Source organism: Urocampus carinirostris, chromosome 4, assembly GCF_059441175.1.
Source record: "Urocampus carinirostris isolate Australia breed hairy pipefish chromosome 4, RoL_Ucar_1.0, whole genome shotgun sequence".
NCBI lineage: Eukaryota > Metazoa > Chordata > Actinopteri > Syngnathiformes > Syngnathidae > Urocampus > Urocampus carinirostris.
The window spans coordinates 46,680,951-46,702,861 of record NC_142352.1 but is presented as its reverse complement, the minus strand read 5'-3'; the positions used below and the strand labels follow the sequence as shown (position 1 = coordinate 46,702,861).

The 21,911-nt window shown below is 40.4% G+C and overlaps 1 protein-coding gene and 1 long non-coding RNA gene across 6 annotated transcripts in view; one reads left to right on the top strand and one right to left on the bottom strand.

Moving 5' to 3' along the window:
• The window catches only part of LOC148368018 (uncharacterized), a 532,004-nt gene that overhangs the window by 322,327 nt on the left and 187,766 nt on the right, over positions 1–21,911 (top strand). The gene's annotated exons all lie outside the window — the stretch shown is intronic.
• The window catches only part of LOC148368022 (RNA polymerase II elongation factor ELL), a 64,199-nt gene that overhangs the window by 40,892 nt on the left and 1,396 nt on the right, over positions 1–21,911 (bottom strand). The window contains exons 1-2 of one of the 4 annotated variants that reach the window (XM_088334717.1): positions 11,891–12,186; positions 8,679–9,093 (exon numbers count right to left, since the gene is read on the bottom strand). The exons of 2 other annotated variants lie outside the window; for them this stretch is intronic. In XM_088334717.1, the coding sequence (XP_088190843.1) occupies positions 8,679–8,681 (3 nt within the window). In that variant the 5' untranslated portion in view covers positions 8,682–9,093; positions 11,891–12,186. Of the gene's footprint in view, positions 1–8,678; positions 9,133–11,890; positions 12,187–21,911 lie in introns of those variants that run through there. One more of the 4 variants, XM_088334716.1, reaches the window with a different exon arrangement.

The window sequence follows — 21,911 nt, the reverse complement described above, 5'->3', positions numbered from 1 at the left end:
TAGTAATACCTTTTTCGTCCATATACCGATGCTTGATATCAGTGTGCACTACAGCTAAGATCGTGCCAAGAGTCCAGTCCGACGTGACCTGGCTCGAACCAGCCCGTGCCCGACAAATTAACTCGGTTGAGGGACCCGAAACAAACCCGAAATTTTCATCATTTATTTGAGAGGATTTTTTTTTGCCTCTGCGCTCGGGCTACATTGCACGAATAAGGGGACAGAATCCATCCTGTCCGGGCTCCTCCACAGAGAAAAATAAACTACGAACAATGACGGGTACGCACCAAGCATTCTGTGCTGCATTGCAAAATAGGGACCCGTTCCATTGCATGGATCCTCCACAACAATTGACATTTTTGGCCTAATCCAAATTTTGGTTTGGGCACAGGCTTAAGATTTTACCACTAGTGTGCACTGAGTACCTATACCTTACAATTTGGACTATAAACTGACTTTTTCCCCAAGCTTTCAATCCCGCGGCTTATGCTATGATAAGACTATTTTGTAGAAGAGTGCTGAAGGGATGGAGTCATGTTAAAAGCAAGCCTTCCTCTAACTGGGAACACATTGCTACACATGACTTAATAGAATTGCCATTGGTGTTGTCAGTGAGAAAACCATGGAGAAAGATGTCGACACGAGAGTGGAACTGGGTGGAAGTGCATCTTTTTCTTAAGATGTCAATTATCTGACTGGGGTCGAGGTCAGGGGTTGCCCAACCCAAAATGTTGAAAGTGGTATTGCACAAAAAAAACAAAAACAAATTTGTCTTGAGCTGCAAAAAAATAAAAGCTTTATGCCTTATGATGAATGCAAGATGTGCTGTGTGTATTTGTATTAGCTATATTAGCTTGAAATTACTACGTTTAATACAGCGCATCCTGTGGAAATTATGCGCCATGTGACTAATCTATTATTGTCATTACAATTTTAATGAAAAACAGCATTGTTATTTTTTTTTATAAAATTGAAGAAACGTAATAAATGAATCCAATTTTTTATGTAATTTTCATTTGGAGGGGTTGAAAAAAAATCTTACATAACGTGCCCCTTCTTTTGGCAACAAAAATAGTGCAATAAAACAAAGCATTTATAAAAATAAAACGGTAGCCTTTTGATCAGGTAAAGTAAATAAAATCACATGAATGCAGTTCAAGTTTGATTTCTGTGTAAAGGTTAAACAAGTCAGCGCATTGGTAAAACTCAACAGCATTCTCTTTTCTCTCTCTTTCGAAACCAAACCAACGCACTCATCCACTGGCTTGAGCGGCAAAACATGAATAATAGTGTAATTAAAAAATATGATCACAAAAATCAAAAATCGCTTAAAAAAACAGGTACTTGTCTGTAAAAAAAAAGTGCTTGTCAGCAGTGCACTCTTAGCTATTTAAATGTGTCACACAACACAATAGGTTTGAAGTGTATGTTACTTTGCAAACAGTGAATAGGGGAGTCAGATTTATCAATTCAATTCGAATATTTGTTTACGCAAGAAAATCAAATAAAACCAAGGTTTCATTTACAATCGTGCTCTGGTTACAGTGATCAGTAAACAACTATGTACAAGTAACTTAAATTACAAAAAGGCTACTATAGTGCGCTATATGCAGCCTACTTGTGCACAACTAGAAGTGGTTGTGAATAATATAGTGTTTAGCTAAATTGGATCGCCTCCATTGTTGGTGACGTTAACATGAATATGTCTTCTTAAACTCATTATATACACAACAATCGCGTTTTTATTTTAATCACACCAATCAACTTAATAATCACCTTATACAGACTACAATTTATAGTCGTTCTATCGGAAGCATAGCGCTGAGAAGCATAGAAAAATCAGAGTCTGCGTTCATGTGAAGGGGAGTGAGACCCCGGTCTTGTTTGCTTCCGCGTATGCAACACTGCACGTTTACGACATTTCAGTAAAGGATGGTCACAAAAGGGGATGGAGAAAAAAAAAAAAGACAAAAACGTATATTTATAGTAATAAAATAAATAGTTACTTTCCCTGGCAACTAATTACTTTTACTATGGAGTAATTCAGGTGCCAACTCAGTTACTTTTAAGAAGAAGTAGTGAGTGACTATAACTAATTACTTTTTTTTTTTGAGTAACGTGCCCTACAATGTTTCTGATTGATTATCTCATCTCATCTCATTAGCTGCACCGCTTACCCTCAGTGAGGTCGCGGGGGTGCTGGAGCCCATCCCAGCAATCATCGAGCAGTGGGCAGGGGACACCCTGAACTGGTTGCCAGCCAATTGCAGGGCACACAGGGACAGACAACTTGCTCGCTCATTCACACCTAGGGACAATTTGGACCGGCCAATCCACCTGAAATGCATGTCTTTGGAATGTGGGAGGAAACCGGAGTGCCCAGAGGAAACACACGCAAGCACGGGGAGAACATGCAAACTCCGCACAGATAGTCCGGTAGCTGGATTTGAACCGACGCAGGAGGTTCCCAAGACCTTAGAACTGTGCCTGCACACGCGCTAACCACTGCGCCGTCAAATTTGCAAAATAACTCCTGCACAAAACCTGCCTTTATGATGTGCCAAAAAAAAGTTCCTCAACCTAGGTGACCCAAAGCTGGACACAGCAATCTATTCTTACTAGCTATTAGGTCACAAAAAGATTCTTAAAACAGGAAAACTGCAAATGATATCTGTGTAATTTCCCAAAAAGCTGGTAAAAGTGGTTGCTAGCGCTGTTGCGAATGTTACATACTCGTCTAATCGCAAATATGTATGATTTTCACATTCGCGATCAACGACTTTTTCTCTTTGTGACCACCCTTGACTGAAAATGAATAGACATGCAGCGACGCACACGCGGAGGCAGATAACACCGGCCCTCTGTGTGTGGTCATAATGGCAGGTAATTGTTAGTTTAAAGCCTACGCACACCTTCAGTATTTTGGACACGCTTTGGGTTTACACCAAGCTACAGCTGTAAGCCCAAAAATACTGAAGAAGCAGTTTGCAAACTGAAGAAGCAGTTTGCAAACTTTGTCTCAAGAAGGTGCCAGTGAAAAGAACAAGTACAACCAATCCAAAGCAGCATTTGGAGTCCAGGGACGAGCTAGTCAGCAAAAGAAGACTGGGAAACAATCCAGGTTTCAGCTTGTCAATTTGAAATACGTAAATTTACAAACCAGTAACGGCATACAAACAAGCCAGTGTAAAATGGCACACGCTAACAGATAGTACAGTACATTACTACTGAAATGCTGCTGTTCAACACGGTTGACAAACCGGCATTCAGAGAAATGCTGTAAAAGTTTGATAAGATGTACAAAACTAAGGCAGAACATACAACTCGCAGAGGGCAATCCCTAAGATCTATAACAGTGTTAAGGATCGAGTTCTCAAGGAGTTAAGCGAGGCAGATTTCTTCTCACTCACAACAGACATGCGGTCAAATACGACCCAGTACACAGCTCAGTGGGATCTTAGATCAAGCTGTTTGGAGACAAAATATACTCCGGAGAACCACAATACAGTCCTTGCAGAGTTGATAGCTGACTGGGGATTAGAAGTGAATAAAATATCCTGCATAACCACAAACGGTGCTAACATTAAAGCTGCAGTGAGAGCTTTTGAAATGTCATGACTGAATTATTTTGGACACAATCTCCATTTGGATGTCACAAACTCCATAGCAGGTGAAAATGAGAAAACAGCGTGTGCTCTGGGACTGTGCAGGAATCTGGTCAACACATTGAACCTGAGCTGGTTGAAGAGAAGGGACCAGAGGGCAGCACAAGCTGAAGCCAACATCCCTAAACACAGTCTAATTCTAGTAAACTATTAATTAGAAAACCACCAATATCAGAAACAGTAACACATGTTGCACTAACTGTCTGCACACACAAAATCCTATTAATAGAAAAACAGTAAAATTAATATTTTGTGATAAATAGATAAAGGCCTAAACAAACAATATTATTATTGTTCCTGCAAAGATTTATTATCTACACGATGGGATACCAAACACAAGATTATCGAGAGGGCGTGGAGTAGCTCCCTGCCACATATAATTTGTGTCCTGGAAGATGACCAAAACCCGAACTGGCAGTTTAGATTGCATTGTTACTGGTTTACGTTTTTTCTTTTTCTACTTTTATTTAGATTGCAATTGCTATACTTATTTGTTAACTACTCTGTATTAAGCGTGCTAGCGAAATGCTTAAATTGTACATGGCAGGACATTGCCGTCTTGGAATCCATCAACAAAGCAATAAAACCGGTGCCTGAGTTCACTGATGTCCTGTCAGGGGAACAACAAGTCACCGTGCCCTCCCTCAAGCCTGTGCTGGATCTTCTCGACAGTGTCATATCTCCAAATCACCCACCACCAGAGGAAACGACACTCACAACCAAACTGAAGAAAAAAAAATGTTATTTATTCTTGAACCAAAGTACAGTTCACCTGCAGTGCAACTCCTTTTGAGAAAGGCCTGCCTACTTGATCAAGGTTCAAGCAGAATAACCTCCCTATCACAGATGATGGGCAAGAATCTACGGATGATAATCAATAAGAGAAACCCAGAAGGAGGCAACAGTGATGGTGGCCGAGAAGAAGACTGCAACATATCTGCAGCTGCTGGGGTAGCAGTAGGACATGATAAAGTACCAATGCTATAACCTCGAGAAGAGTTCAAAAGCGTTGTGGCGATTTCAAAAAAAGAGCTGGCAGAAACAGAAAAGAAGCATTACCTTCAAGTAAATATAGAGAAGCTCGATTCTGATCCTCTGGTATGGTGGTGTGACAACCAGAAAAAGTTACGATTGATGAGCAGGTTCGCAAAAAAGTACATGTGTATTTGTGCAACAAGTACCGCCTCCGAAAGAATGTTGAGAACTGCTAGAAATCTTGTGACTCAGGTGAGATGGTGCCTAAAACCATACAAGGTTAAGGCTAAGCCTAAAAGGCAAACATAATTTGGTTTGCTTGAGTTGAATTTTTAATATATTTTTAGCAACTCTCAAAATGTAGGTGTGACACAAAGCTATAACAATGAGCTTTGAGTTTAAAAGGCAAGGACATGTTTCATTTGCCCTGTGCAATTTTAAGTTTACAAGTTCATATTTGAGTTTATGTCATGTTAACAGAGGGTATTGCAGTACCTCCGGGAACGGTGCATTCGCAATGGTCGCAGCAAGGCTTTAAGGCTAGGACCTTAGCTTGGCCTTTTGGCTGAGAGTAAGAGTCCCGGCTCCTAGGCTTTGTAACGTATTATGAACTGACCGATAATGGATAATGAATAAAGAAGATAGAACAGTAACCCTTAAAAAAATCGCCCCCCCCCCAGTTTCTAAAAGAAGTTCCTTGTTTACTTAATTACATACCTCCTTTTACAGTGTACCAATCTTTGTTTTCAAGCCTAAGAATTTGAAGCAAAGAAATGTGTTTATATCCTAAAACTAGAAGCAAAGCAGAGATATTTATCTGCTCTGCTGCTGTATTCACTTTATGTGTGTAGAAATCCGAGTATTTCTTTCTTATCTATCCCACAAATTTGTGCACTTTGTTCAATTTTGAACATTATTACTGAAAAGTCCATAGAGCCTGTCACCTCACCTGTGTATTGATCCTCAAGAGGTTTTAACCTAACAGGCTGAAATCTGTTGTTTTAATAAGAAGGAACATAATCATAATGATTTCTTGATTATTTCTTGACCATTAAATTAACAACATATTCGTCAATTGTGATTATTTGTGTGACATTTAATTATCTCCAGAAATTCATGATTGTGACAGCCCTAGTGGTTGCTATCTGCCATAGCAGTTGTCAAAGGAGTTCAGACGATAAATATTAAACAACCAACATTATTCTGTTTTTCGATGTACTTTTGGTCATTTAACAGTAATCTATTTAACAGTGACTCTCTCGCAAGGACATAGAGGAGACTGGTGCTCTTTTGCCGCAATGTGGTTATTTGGCTTGTTGGCACGGTCTCATCGCATTCTTGAACTTTGCTAATGTAATAAAATTTTCCAAGAAAATCTTTGGAACAAATGGCCTTCTGTGACATGGAAAGCATGAAAACACAGTTCTATGATGTAATACAAAATCTTAAGGGTCGCAGCAGGATTCTTTATTCCTGAGGATCATGTTGAAAATATCTGTGTATTATTTGTTATCACAACATCCATTGCAGCCGGGACCTCATGTGCGGCCCCTTCTCAAGTTTTCTTCATTTTCCCCATGATGAGGTTTTCGAATACTTTCTTGCCCTCATGTAAGTTTTAGATCAGGGAATGATGTAATAATAGTCAGTGGTTTGCAATAATCAGTGGTCTGTGCAGCCCTTTGAGACTCCTTGTGATTAAGGGCTATACAAATAAACATGACTTGAGCTGACTTGAGGACCAAAGTCCCTTACAAATGGTGTTGCCACCCCAGTTTGCCAGGTGCCAAATAGAAACAGTTAATCTATTTGCATTCTCCTTTGGGCTGGCAAAGTTCTGTGAGGAGTCACAACGAGCTATTTATGTAAATAGTCTGTCCGTTAGGTAAAAGTGATACAGAGGTCCCTCAGTTTTTGCAAATAATGAGGACAAGAACTACCCGCTAAAAGAGAAAATCCATGAAGTAGCGTTACACCTTCTTAAAAGCCCCCAAATGGTTAAACGTACCTCAAAATTACGTTATTACTGACAGTTTGCGACTGTAACCTAAAAAACAATTATAAATCTGCATTAATAACACACACACACACACACACACACACACACACGTTATAGCAGTTGAATGAATCATTTCATTGTTGATACAAAAGTAAAACGAAAATTGTGGGCTTCGGATTTTAGTGTTAGAAAGCAATTCAGATAGCGCCAGACCAGCAGCACCACTCTTGCCGTCTCCCTGACGCCACCTGAGTTGCATCTGGTAACCAATGCTCATCCACACAGCACCCGCTGGTGAACACCAGTTCGCTGCGATCCTTTGACTATCATCAGAGTCCAATTTAATTGATGCATGTCTTTTTAATCTAACGAGCCGCTAAAACCTAGCGGTCACTATGCTTTCCAAGTTTGTCTACGGAGGACGAACTCGCCCTCTCTTTGAATGAGACCATACACCAGCCTACATTAAGGCACACCAGCCTATCACACCCGCGCACTTAGTCAATTTCACCCACCCAACACACAGCACCCTCCCCAACCTGTCCTCCCTGAACACAATGCAAGATACATTCATATTAATTACAAAAAAAGACAAAATCAAATCATTTCAAATTCCGGAAAGGAGTGAACCAGCGATAACCGAAGCGCGAAGTAGCGAGGGGACTTTGTGTATCAAAATTGAAAAAAGCCCAAAATTAAGTGATATGCAAAATTTTAATAAAATCAAAAACAAAAATCAAGTATTTCAAATGAAAGCTGACAAAAGTGATACTCAGAAAAAAATGAAATAGGAAAAAAAACTGACCCTATATGCCAAAATGTGAGGAAATATTTTTTTAGTTCTACAAAACCGCTTTGGCAGTCACTGAAAACAAAGACAAAATGCCAATACCAAGCAACAATTTCACTCTCAGTCATAAATGTCTTGGCGCACAGAACGGTAAATAGCTTTTCCTGGCGTTATTAAAATATAAAGTAGATGGAACAAAAACTGTGAGAGATTGCTGTCAGTGCACGGGGCTCAAGTTTCCTGCGAGCTTTTGGCTCAATATAGTGTTGGGGTGTCGGACTCATGCGGCCTATTGTTTCCATATCCTCTGCAGCCTGAGTAATGGCCTTCTGAAAACAGGCAGTCTTTTGTTCTGGCCTCCTGGGCTCCAGAGTCGTGGCACTGCCTCGCTTCTCTGGTTTGATGGGAGAAGGAGCAGGGGGAGGAGATCTGGGAGAGAAACCTGTCGCCGCCACCGCTGTCTGTTACCAGGAGGAGGCAAACCACCCTCTGTTGGATTTACAATACACACGCCCCACATGTTACGGGGTGTGTTAATCTAGCCTGAGCAACTGGAACTTGAGCAGTAGTTCCTTTCACTAGGGTGTAATCAACATTTTTGCCAGCCAGAAGGCTGCGAGGAGCAAGGCCAAGGATGAGCTATTTGTGACACCCATACTCATACAAAAGCAGCACACAGAAAAACACACGCGCACCAGACAGCCTGGCTGCCTCTCATCCTCGCCCCTGTCAATAAACTCTTCATCTTAAACAAAAGAGGGAATGAGTTCCCAGGACCACGAGTGGCAATTTCGGCTGAGTGGACCCCCGCCCTCAAAAACAGTCCTGCTGGAAAGTTTTGCCAGTCTGAGACTTGTTCACTACAGGGTTTCCCCCTTTTTCATGGTCAAAATAAAGCACTTTTCAGCGCTTTCAAAGCCAATTTTTCAATTTTTCCAGGACCTTCAAAGGAAGAAATATTTTTGGGTTGTTGACTTTGATGACTAAAATAGTCGCTATCTTGCTGCTGGCACATACTTTTTGCTATTTTGAGCTGTTCCTATTGATGATCTTTGATCTTTCTGTGTAAATGGGATGCTATAAACCAGGGGTCGGGAACCTTTTTGACTCAGAGAGCCATAAAAGCACAATTTTTGGAAATGTGTTTCAGTGAGAGCCATATAATATATTTTAAGACTGAATTCAATTAAATGTGAGCATAACAAGCGTCTTAATTTATTATTTTAAATAATGATGTTATAATACTCACCATTAATGCGTCCTCTGGTGCTGCATGGATTTGCTGATGGTTTTGTAGTCTGGTTGGTACTTGGTGAGTTAAAGCTTCATGCAGGCATTGACGCCTTCATCCGTTAAATGTGATCGTAAGTTGGACTTGATGTTTTTGAGATGTGAAAATGACTGCTCACATGAATACGTCGATCCAAACATTGTCAATACACCAATACTCACACGCCTCAGTGTGTGGTATGTGACTGGAAGCGCGTTCCAAGCTTTGAGAATCAGCTCGTCTTTGGATTGAAGTTTGTCCAGTTCTGTCCTCATGTGCTTGCTCGCCAACTCCGCTTTCTGTCGTGCAATTCTTTCCAATTCTTCATTCAGTGATTTGAACTTGCTCATCCTCATCTCTGAGGCCTTCAGGTCAGCCACTTCTGCTTCAAAATCTACCAGGGAGACATCAGGAATGCAACTCAGGTCGGCTGTGTTCAGTGAACACTCGTTTGGATGGGTGGTGAACTTAATAAGACCACAGTGCTCACGAAATTCTACAAAGTGCGCTTTGAACGACTGGAGGAGACCGGATGTGAAGCCAGCTAGCTGGTGGAGATGTTTTGAGTGGGCTCACTTGCTGTGTATGCCTCTGTAAACTCTGTTTTTCGAAATGTAGTAAGCGACCTGTTTCAAAATCCTTGATCAAGAGCTCCAGCTTGTTTTCAAAAGCAAACACAACGCGTTGAAGGAATAACACTGTATTTCCAACGCCTTGCACTTTAACGTTGAGCTGGTTTAGATGTTCGGTAATATCGACGAGATAATAAAACTTGAGGAGCCACTCAGTTTTCGCTACCTCAGGATGCTCGTTGCCTTTCGTTTCAAGAAAAATCCGTATTTCGTTGAGGCAAGCCGTAAAACGGCTAAACAACTTTCCTCTTGACAACCAGCGCACATTGCTCTGCAAAAGCAGACCGTGCAAAGGGGGCATGGCGTGTGTCGAAGTGCCGCTTAACATTCGACTGTTTCATCGATGCAATTTTGTCATAGCAAATTAGGCATACCTCTTCACAAAGGCAAATTATTCGGGCTGTTCGTCCTGAAATGTACGATATTCATCATCTTTTTTTCGTTTCGCCATCTTCTCCGTCGAAGAGTTAGCTTTGAGCTAATGACCAACGGCCAAGTGCCAATGGACGCAAAAGGGGGCGTGTACCCGAGGCGTGTTCAGGAGAGTAATCAGACATGTAGTCGCTTGTTAATCGCTTGCCGCGCACTGCTGAACGTTTTGTAATCGCTCACTGTGATTGCCTTACTGATCCAAAATGGCCGACGACAGTACAATGGATTTCGTTCTACAGCTTGCTTTGAGCGAGTTGGCTTATATGAGCGACAGTTCGCATATTGACACAGTTAAGGTTATCCTAAACGCAGTGGAAGGGTCATACCTGTCTTGCATTGTTCACAAACATTACCAGGCAATGCAAGACGATATATTACATCGCCAACAGCACTCGTCAGGGTGAGATCCTCCATCTTCTGCACTGTCGACGCCATGTTGGAAATCAAAGTAAGCGGTCTTTCTCCCGTGATTACTCGGGCACGCGAGCGCTCAATAATCATTGGCCGTTCAGAAGCTAGCGATAGCTAGCGATAGCAATCGCTCACTCTCCTGAACACGCCTCTGTGCCCCCCAGTAACGGCCAACATCGGGTATTATCATCCAATTAAAATAGACAATCGCTCGTGCAACTGCAACTGTGCACAAGACATGATCAATAGAAAATCGATGGATGCTTTTAAGCAAACGATAATTTTTTTAAACCCAAATCTGCGAGCCAGATTTGCGAGCCATATGTTATCATCAAAAGAGCCATATCTGGCTCGCGAGCCATAGGTTCCCGACCCCTGCTATAAACTGACATGAATTGTGCCATTCTGCTTCAACAATGCACGCACAGCTTGGCTAAGTCAAAGTTGTTCACAAACACATAAAGGGCTCTCATCTAAAGAGTTATTATTGTTATTTTTTGATTGTAAACAGGGCTGAGTGGTTAGTGCGTCTGCGGCACAGTTCTGAGGTCATCGGATCAGACCTTCCGTGTGGAGTTTGCATGTTCTACCCGTGCTTGTGTGGGTTCCTCCCACATTTCAAAAACATGCATGTCAGGTTTATTGGCCGGTTCAATTTGTCCTTAGGTGTGAATGAGTAAATCAGTTGTCGGTGTCTGTGTGCCTTGCGACTGGCTGGCAACCAGTTCGGGGTGTCCCCTGCCCACTGACCGAGGACAGCTGAGATGGGCTCCAGCATCCCGCGACCCTACAAAGGATAAGCAGTGCAAGTAATGGATGGATGGATGGATTGTAAACAGATAATTTTGGGGATTTTATCATTTATTTATAGCACTTAAGAGTTAATATTTTTATCTTTCATTTTTTTTTTTTTTTTTTTTTGCAATTCCAGGGATTTCGTGTTTCTGTTAAACCTGTTTGATGCATGAAAAGCTCGTATTTTTTGTAGATCTGTGAGTATTTGAATTGATATCTTATGTGTTTTTCAGGGATTACTTTCAAAACATTAAATTAATATTTACTAAATGATTTGGTGCATAATAATTAAATATTATAATAATATTAGATATTGTATTAAAAAAAATCGAAGAAGCCGTTTAGGAGACGAAAGCCTTTTCTCAGTGAGCAAAGCCTTAAGAGATTATTTAAACAAAGCTGTCCTGTTGGGTGACGCTTCACATGACAACGCCATAATAGCGATCCACCAGAGCAGGCATGTCGGCGTCATTTTCACAGTTTTTTTTTAATTTTGTCTTCATTTATTGTGTGGTCTATAGTCAGACTGCCAAATAACATGGCAATGGCAACAATTTCAAGCATTTTCAAGCACTTCACCTAAAATTCAAACATTTTCCTGACCTTCAAAACATAACAATAAAAAGCACCCATAGGAACTGTCATGATTGCCAAAATGAAGACACCCCTGGCAATCGTTTGGCGCGCAGGAGCGTGTTCTCTGATTAGCTGGCACTCTCCTCTTAAGCTGTCAGCGGCCAGAGGAGGGTGACAGACCGTACTTGTGTCTCTCTGTGTGTTTTTCCAGATCCCAGTACCAAAGACCTTTCCTGTTTGATTCCAACCTGCCTTCGGTATCGACCTGTTTCTGCCCCACGATTACGACCTGCTCTCCTGCCCTGGCCATCGACCTGCCCGCTAAGCCATATCGATTCTGCCTACCTGTCACGGAGCTGCCATTCCGTCCAACGCTGCTAGCGTCCGACAACCATCAGCTTCCAAAGCAAGCTCTGTCAGCTCAATCCAATAAAGATTCCTTTAAAACAAACGCAATTGGGTCCGAGATTCCGTCCAGGTGCCTAACAGGAACCCCACAATTGGAATGGTTCAGTTGTAACATTGGGAACGTCATCAAACATTTGTGTAAAATCCTGCCTCAAACGTCAGCGTGTAAAACGGCACGAAGCAAATGTAAATGATTTCTTTGGTATTTGTCATAGTGATGTCACAGCATACATGCGGAAAGAGTAATAAAGGTGCAATTAATACAGAAATGGAAATTATCATAGAAACTGGTATACGCATAGCTGACCCTGCCTACTGCGCACAATATGACTAGTTTCCATTTTTATTCTAACCTTTACAGACCATTTTTAAGGTGTATTTTCCCTGTGTTGCTTTTATGTCTTTCCTTGCCATCTGTGGATGTCATTAATATTAGTAAGATAGAAATCTCCTAAGACTCATTTAAGATTGCAATCATTTTTTTTAATTTTTTTTTTTATGAATCCAAAACATTCATGAATAGAATGGTAGACATTCTAAAACAGCAGTACTAACAGTATCATTTTGGCATTATCTTGAACAACATCACAGAGTGTGCTCCAATAAGATCAATGAAGGACACATCTGCATAGAGGGATGCAAAAGTAAATATGCAGAACTTTCACAGCGGCATGTTTTTTTTTTAGTCACAGTTTCATTCTGTAGGTTGTTTCTTATAACGTTTTGGTAGGCTGAGTGTGATAAATGTAACAAACTCCAATGCAAATAATTAAGTCAGAGCTTGTAATCATTCTCCATCTGCAATTTTACATCACCAACACAACAAATTCAAACGATCTACAGCAGAGAAATAAAGTCAAGCTCCATCTTTGAAATTTTCCAAAAATGATGCCAAGAAGAAATCGTCTTAAGCAGGTGCTCCAGGGCCTGAATGTCAACTTCTACAAATTGTGGGTCATCGCCAATCCTCCCTGTGGGGCTCCCAAGCAAAGCTTACACACTCTTTTGACACGTGTGTGCGCTGGCAAAACAAGCCTCCTTTTATGCCTCATAAGCTTTCACCCTGGACTTTCACATAAGGAAATTAAAAAGCAAGCAATTCTCGTAAATTGAGATAAAGTGCTTGATAAAACACAGGATTTAATTTTCAACCATCCAGGGAACCATACAATATGATCACCACGTAGAAAATGTCATCCATAAATAATTTGAAAAAAGTTTCCCCAGCAGTAAATAAGAAAATAAATTGGCATCTCTATTATCGTTTTAAGCATAGAGGCAATGTTTACGGTTGCTGTAAGCAGTTAGTTGAGTTAGTTGAATGTACAGACAAACTAATGACTAAATTTGAAGTTACTTCATGCGAAAAATGTATTACTGACACTAATTGGTTTTCAAGAAAAAGGCTAAAAACTGATAGTGACTGGAAAAAAAATTACTAATTAGCAAATAATTCATAAAAAAAACATGTGCTACAGGCCTTAGAGTTTATAGATTTCTCGAGCGATAATGGATGCTGAATATGTACGAAACAAAAATATATTGAATTCCAAAACGATATTGTATGTGATAATGGCCTTACAGTACGTAGGTACGGCCATATCGCATAATTAGTATGTAAGACGTTGAGGCTATTTTTGCATACCACTAATTAAATTATGGAATTGAGAATATTATTCCAATATCAAAAATTGAAAAAAATATAAATAACTTAGGTGGTCTTCCTACATTCCATGCATAACCCCCCCCCCCCAAAAAAAAAGAAAAACTTGCCATTTTTGCACAAGGTTAACGTAATGTTAAACATTTGTATCAAGAATGTATGTCACACCTGTTTGAATAAGGGGATTATTAAAATAAGAAACAAGTGAACTGATATACAGTACGTAAGGGTATCCTTTTTTTTACTTTTTTGCGCAACCTTTCTTTTCATGTCGTTTGATGGCTCTGGTGGGGACATTGATGAATAAAATAATAAAGAAAAAGCGGCTTTTAAACAAAATTGTATTGTAACTTAGTAAGCAAATGTTCCAACGCTTCTGTTTGGAACTCTAAAAGCTTGCAGGCTTGGTAAGGGGGTTTTAAACACCAATTAAAAGCTCCGAGTCACCCCTGAACTTTGGAATTGTCTTTTCAGGCCCACAATGCATTCCTCTTAAAGAAGAAGCATGCCCACTAAGCAAAGCATGTCACATGTTCAAATACTGTAAAACAAACCAGAGTGCAACACTGAAGATCCCTTCAGGCAACAATTGCCTGCTGTTGTTTTTCCTGCTGCTTGCTTCCAGCCACTTTGATTATTCAGCACTTCCTGTTACCATTAGTTATCTTTGACTGAATAGTCAAGTCAAGTAAACAAACTCCAGTCATCGACCTAATCCACGAGCACAACCTTGTGCAAAATATGTATTTGTATTTCAGCCTCCGTTGCATTGGATACAGAGCAGAGATTTTTTTTCTTCAGCCAGCACAAAAACCCCTCCAGGGCAGAGTACTTTACATCTGGACTGACAGTAATGCAATAGGATGAGGAAGTCAATTCATTGTGGGTGACAAAATACAGGCCACACTCCCCTTGTTATTCGAATGAGAGGTGAAGACATACAGTACACATAGATATTTTCGCTCAAACTTACAAGCGCTCATACAAAATCAGTTGGTGAGTATTCCTTAATCCTGTCTCATCCATATTATAAACAAATACCAGATAAACAAACACCGGCACACACCCCAGCCCCAACACACGCAGTCCCTCAGGGGGATTTAGCTGGTTTTGCCAGGCTAAAGACCACTGCACATTTGGCCAGTGGTACAGGACGTGAATAAATCATGCTTCAAACCAGTGGTGCACGAAAAAAAAGATGCAACCAATTCATAACACGCAAAGGAAAATGAAATATTGTCCTGCCCTTGGTGGACTTAACTGGGCGAGGATAAAATATTCATCACAACAAATTGTGTTAATTTAATTAACACACAAGCATTTACAGCAGCTGAAACGCGTTGACAGATTGCTCCCTGACTACTTAAACGCTGTCTGTGAGGCACCTGGGGTCAGAGTGTCTGCAAAACTCCTGCTAAACTCTGTTGTGATATGTCAAGCCTGTGAATCCCAGTTTTTGCCTGTGTTTTGCTCTTGTTTTGCCAAGCCTTGGGAATCCCCGTTTCTGCCTATGTTTTTGCTCTTTTTTTGCCAAGCCCTGTGAATCTCCGCTTTTTGCCTGTGTTTTGCGCCTGTTTTGTTCTGTTTGATTTTGTCCACTTCCTCGTTCCGATTAATCTCATTCCGCGACCAAAGATCCCCCGATCAAGTGTGCGCTCATTCCTCTTCTCCCCAATAAACTGTGAGTAACGTTACGCGATTGGGTTCTCCTTCCTGTTTCCTGTCCTGGTTTGTGACAGACTTAACGGCTCAGATAGGACACAGGCTCTGGCATTATTATTATTCTATATCTTTGATCAAATCATCAAACATCACACAGTCAAATAAAATGTCGTGAAGAATTTTTTTGTCTGGAGAGCAGATTTGGCAATTTTGTTGAATTTTGTCTTAAAACACATGGTGTGGCTCTCTCAAAAAATATAGAGATATTTATTTTGCTTTTATGGCTCTTTGGGACAAAAAGATTCCTGACCTATGCTCTACGTGAATATAATCTCTGTTAAAAGTAGCGTATACCAAATGGCCTCTCTGGCTTGAGTGGTAACAAACAGAAATGGCGGCGTCAACATAAACTACGTGTACCAAAACTTTGAACGTTTTGTAGCGATTTAGCCAGGATAAGCGCGAATAAAAAGATTACCTGCATAGTTTGCAAAGCAGACCTTGTGTATGATGTTGGTAGATCGGTGACACACAAATATTTAAAAAGCTAGTCAGACAGTTGAACAAAACGGTGACTGACACACCGAATATTAAAATAGTTGTTGGTTGCTGCCCTAATTGTTACATACTTTTATTACTCTCCTTTATGGCCTAAAAATATAAAAGCATTTATGTTAGCATCAGACATGGGAGAAAAATAAAAAGCTGTTATCAAAAGTAATACAGCTCCTGTAAGTTGGGAACCTATGGCTTGGAAGCCATAGTACAGTTTTCTGTGGTGTTTCAAAGTTGTGTGGTTGTAACCCAGTGTTGGTTCATGGAAGCCGGAGCATCAGTTAAGTTGTCTCTGGTACAGTTCAGTATATACTGGACTGTCTCGGAAAATTAGAATATTGTGATAAAGTTCTTTATTTTCTGTAATGCAATTAAAAAAACAAAAATGTCATACATTCTGGATTCATTACACATCAACTGAACTATTTCAAGCCTTTTATTATTTGAATATTGCTGATTTTGGCTTTCAGCTGAAAAAAACTCATAAATCCTATCTCAAAATATTAGAATACTTCCTCAGACCAAGTAAAAAAATAATTTTATAACAGCAAAACTAAATCAAACATTTGAAAATGTCCATTGATGCACTCAGTACTTGGTTGGGAATCCTTTTGCACGGATTACTGCATCAATCCGGCGTGGCATGGAGGCAATCAGCCTGTGGCATTGCTGAGGTGTTATTGATGCCCAGGATGCTTTGATAGCGGCCTTCAGCTCATTTGCATTTGCAGGTCTGGTGTCTTTCATCTTCTTCTTACCTATACCCCACAAATTCTCGATGGGGTTCAGGTCAGGGGAATTAGCAGGCCAATCAAGGACAGTGATGCCATGGTCAGTGCACCAGTTACTGGTGGTTTTGGCACTGTGGGCAGGTGCCAGATCATGCTGGAAAATGAAATCCTCATCTCCATAGAGCTTTTCAGCAGATGGAAGCATGTAGTGCTCTAAAATCTCTTGGTACACAGTTGCATTTACTTTGGACTTGATGAAACACAGTGGACCAACACCAGCAGCTGACACGGCTCCCCAAACCATTGCTGACTGTGGGAACTTCACACTGGATTTCAAGCAACTTGGATTTTGCTCCTCTCCAGCCTTTCTCCAGACTCTGGCGCCTTGACTTCCAAATGAAATGCAAAATTTGCTTTCGTCTGAAAAGAGGACTTTGGACCACTCTGCAACTGTCCAGTGCTTCTTCTCCATAGCCCAAGTCAGACGCTTCTTCCGTTGTCTTGAGTTCAGAAGTGGCTTGACCATGGGAATACGGCTATTGTAGCCCATTTCCCGGACACGTCTGTGAACTGTGGCTTTTGATACCTGGACTCCAGCTTCAGCCCACTGTCTTTGAAGCTCCCCCAAATTCTGGAAGCGGCTCTTCTTCACAATTTTGTTAAGGCTGCGGTCATCTCTCTTGGTTGTGCAGCGTTTCCGGCCACATTTTTCCCTTCCAACAGACTTTTTGTGGATATGCTTTGAAACTGCACTCTGTGAACAGCCTGCTCTTTGAGAAATTTATTTTTGTGTCTTACCCTCCTGATGGAGGGTATCAATGATGGTCCTCTGGACAGCAGTCAGATCAGCAGTGATTTAGTTTACTGAACCAAGCTGAGTGTTTTTAAGGCTCAGGAAACCTTCGCAAGGTGTTTCGAGTTAATTAGATGATTCAGGTGATTAGTTGAATAGCCTACTTGTATACTTTTTCATGATATTCTAATATTTTGAGATAGGATTTTTGAGTTTTCTTAAGCTGTAAGCCAAATTCAGCAATATTAAAATAATAAAAGGCTTGAAATAGTTCAGTTGATGATCCAGAATGTATGACATTTTTGTTTTTTTAATTGCATTACAGAAAATAAAGAACTTTATCACAATATTCTAATTTTCTGAGACAGCCCAGTATAGGGCACATTTTCAACTACAGTTTACAGTCAGAGTGTCAGACCAACATACCCTGTTTTGGTTGTAGGTCGCTGAGAAGCCCTTTAAATGGAAGCTGATTAAACTATGTATGATCACTGTTGAGATACTCTATGATGAAAACGTACAGAACAAACTGCAAATATCCGTAAACGCCAGCAAACCACTTAGAGCAATTTGATTGGGTAATCTAGAGGTGGGCAAATCTCTGCACACAGCGCAAGGCACTGCCTTCTCTCTCTCGCTCAGTGCAGTCTGCACTGAAGGTAAATACGACGATATCCTTATTGTTTGCAGTATTTCGTGACATTATTGAAACCATTATTCAGGACAAAAATCACAGTCAAAATGAGCCTCAACACTCTTAAGTAACTAAGGGAGGGGGGCATATTTTAAGTGGTATATTTATATTGATATAGGACACAGGCTTTGGACCTATTATTATTTCATAGATTTGATCAAATCATCAAATGACACAGTGAATTAAAATGTGATCAGTTTTTGTCTGTAGACCAGGTTTGGGGGTTTTGTCCTAAAATATAAGGTGTGGCTGCTACAAAAAAACTTTAAATATTTTTGCTTGTATGGCTCTTTGGCTCAAAAAGATTCCCAACCCCTGTTCTAAACATTTGAAATGGCTAATGTGGGTAGAAATCCCTGCCTTCTAGCAGTCATCGAAGAGAATGGAAATTCCAGATAAAAAGCATCACAAGCATCTAAATCGAACAGACAGCAATTTTATTGCATGAAAATAAGTTCACCCCTGGCTTTGCAATTTTAGATACACAAGCAATTCAACAACATAAATAATCTTGCTATGAGCTGGACATGCATGTAGTAGTGGTCTCCATTTTTAAGAAGATTAAATTGAGAAGAGAAAAAGAGTCACATTCAAAACAGAACAACAATACATCCTCCAAACTGAATAATTGTTTCACAAGTATCCCATGAACAAACTACTAATTAGTTTGATCGAAGGAGCCAACATGGAATTAAAGTTCCTTTGCTTTTGAAAATGACGGGAACATTTTTGTTGGAGTACTTGGCTTCTGATCTTAATGTTTCACAAATTCTTTTAGCTCAGATTATACTGTACGTACAACGCACAAACAGTTACATACACAATTAAATTCTAGAGTGCATTTATTAGATAAATCACTCATATGCTATTGTTTTTAACGAATTCAGTGTCGGCAGCTGTTCAAAATTAATGTACAGTAGGTATTTTTCCCTTGACAACATGTAATAGTCAGTATACCAATGACATTGAAAGGAAATAAGATGCCATTAATATATTCCAGCTCCACCCTAAAACCCTTTAAAAACTAAATAAAAGACTACAAAAGATGAACAATCCAAACATCAAAACTCAATAGGATAATTTATGAGAATTAGTTACAGATCTTTCATAGAAGCCTGTGAAATTAGCAAAGACTAAAAAGTACATACCCGAAGGTCAAGGCTGTATTGCAAGGGTCCGGAACCCATGGCTCGCGAGTCATATGTAAGTATTTGGGTTTGTATGTGGCAGTGCATGGTGGTTTGGGGAAGGGTGTGAAGAAGAGGGTGGCTGAATTATTTTATTGCTGGTTGCATGGTACAGCAACTCACCCCAAGTGGTGCTGTGGGCTTAATGTTTGATGTCAGGTTGGGAAGAGCGAAGGGGAATAAATGTTTAGTGAATGTGAGTGTGTTCTTGACTCAAGCTATCTCCCACTAGGGTATATTGATTGAGTGATATAAAATGAAATGCGCTGAAAATTTATTTCGTCTGGAGAGCGGGTTTGCTGGAATTTTGTCTAAAAATATAAGGTACGGCTGTCTCAAAAAATACTTTCTATTCTGGCTCTTGCTGTATTCTTTCCCAACAATACACTGTCAATAGAACCATAACGACAAAACACACAAAATATGATAGCTGCAGATGTGGTGTATCTCAGGAGCACCCGTACCCCCAATGCTAAGCAAACACTTTGCGCAACAGTGACTTCCCACGAAGCAACAGAACCAAAGTGCATCACTGAGGGCTCTTCGTTTGACACATGAATGCACCATACTACACGGTTTACTCTGAATGTGAAAGTTTGTATTTCCCTCACTCTCTACCCAATGTCAGTCTGGACACGACACATCGTATTTGGGCCTTCCTCTCATTATATTTCCCACCACTTCTGCATTACATACTCTTTTAGTCAAACGGCTTCATCCATTCTTTCCATATGTCCAAACTATCTCAGAACATTCTCATCATCCCTCCCAGCAAGCTCTCTCACCACACCAGTTATTCCCCTTACTCCCTCATTCCTTAACCTATCTAGTTGTGGCACTCCACACATACTATACAAAGATCTCATTCAAAAGACATTTAACCAATAACGCTCATTTACTCTCAGACCCCACGCCTCTGAGCCATACATCGGTTTTGGTACCACCACACCTTCATACAATCCTCACTTCGCATCCATTCTCAGATCTGTACATTTGAACAATTTGTTCAGCACCCCTATTGCCTTGAACCCTTCACCCACCCTCTTCTTCACATCCACTTTCAAACAACCACCCGCTGCCACACCCAACTATTATGAACATATACCTCCTGCAACTTTACACATTAGACAAAAGACTACTATACCAATTACAGTGTTTGCAAAGCTGAAGCGACCCAAGAGACTTTCATGTTCGGTCCGTAATATATAGGGCAGACCTTGGCCATTCTGGTCTCGAGGGCCGCATGTACTGCATGATTTTTTGGGGGTTTTCCTGCTCCAGACCAGGCGATTACACAGGTGACTGCTGCAGCAGCACATTGAGCAAAGGAATGGTTTAAAAGAGGTTGCAAATACCGAGAACAAAAAGGAAATTTTAAAAAATGAGTCAAAGCAGGAAGACAATGCTTATTGGGTGCGACCAGAAGGAGGCGGTGACGCTTCACATGACAACACCACAATGTCCTTTTCACAAACTTTTTTTCTTCATTTATTTGCTTGTTGGGACATGGCGGTCAGTTGGGAGGGAAATAACAATGGTGTGGTGCTTGAGTTGTCATTATAGGAATGATCGCAATGTGTTTTTTAGAACTTTTTTTGTAAATTAGTTGATTGGATGATAAAGATGTTTTTAGTTAAATGATGAAATCCCCCTGGCATTGTCTTTCAATCAACAGTTAACTTTTACCCATGGGTGTAACCAGCCTGCTTTTCAGCACCCACAAATTCAACCTAGGCACCCCCAAAAAATATGGCAATTTTAAAACTCTCTGTTCCTTAATAAGGTACACAAAAGGTTTAAATATGATGAAAAATGCTAGATTAAAAATAAAAACAAAACAAAAATGTGAACAACCCAGCGTCAGAAATACTCGATTGCCTTGAAATGATTCTGTCAACTTGATTCCTAGCACTGCTCTGGAGCTAGGGTCCTAGTGAAACTGGGACAAATCAGGTTTTCCACAAGAAAAGCTCTGATTAAAAACATTCCACTGTTTTCAAATATATTTTTAATTTGCTGCGTAGAATAAGATTTAATTAAAAAAAACATTACAAATTAATGTGCAAATTATAAATGAATTGATGTGAAAAAGTAGAAATTAATCCGCGATTTGCATCGGCTCTACTTACATTAAAGGGGCGATGTGTATTATTTGAAAAATACATGTTGCTGTGGCAGCACGGCAACGCAGTGGTTAGGGCATGTGTGGCACAGTTCTGAGGTCACGGGATCAAACCTTCCTGAGTGGAGTTTGAATGTTTACTTTGGTTTCCTCCCACATTCTAAAAACATGCATGTCTGGTTAATTGGCTGGTCCAAATTGTCCCTAGGTGTGAATGAGTGAATTAGTTTCCTGTCTGTGTGTGCCCTGCGACTGGTTGGCAACCAGTTCATTGTCCCCTGACCACTGCCCGAAGATAGCTAGGGTGGGCTCCAGCACCCCTGCTACCCTACCGAGGATAAGCGGTGCAAATAATGGATGGATAGATGTTGCTGTATTGTGTAGTGCAACCAAAACGAGTACAAGGAAGAAAACAAACTATGGAAACGAAAATGCAAAATTTTACCTCCCATTTTCTCCCATCTTGTTTCAGGTGTTTCAATTACCCGTAGCAGCAAAATGTTTTTTTTGTTTTTGTTTTTAAAAGCAAGTTTATATCATAGTTCGTGTAT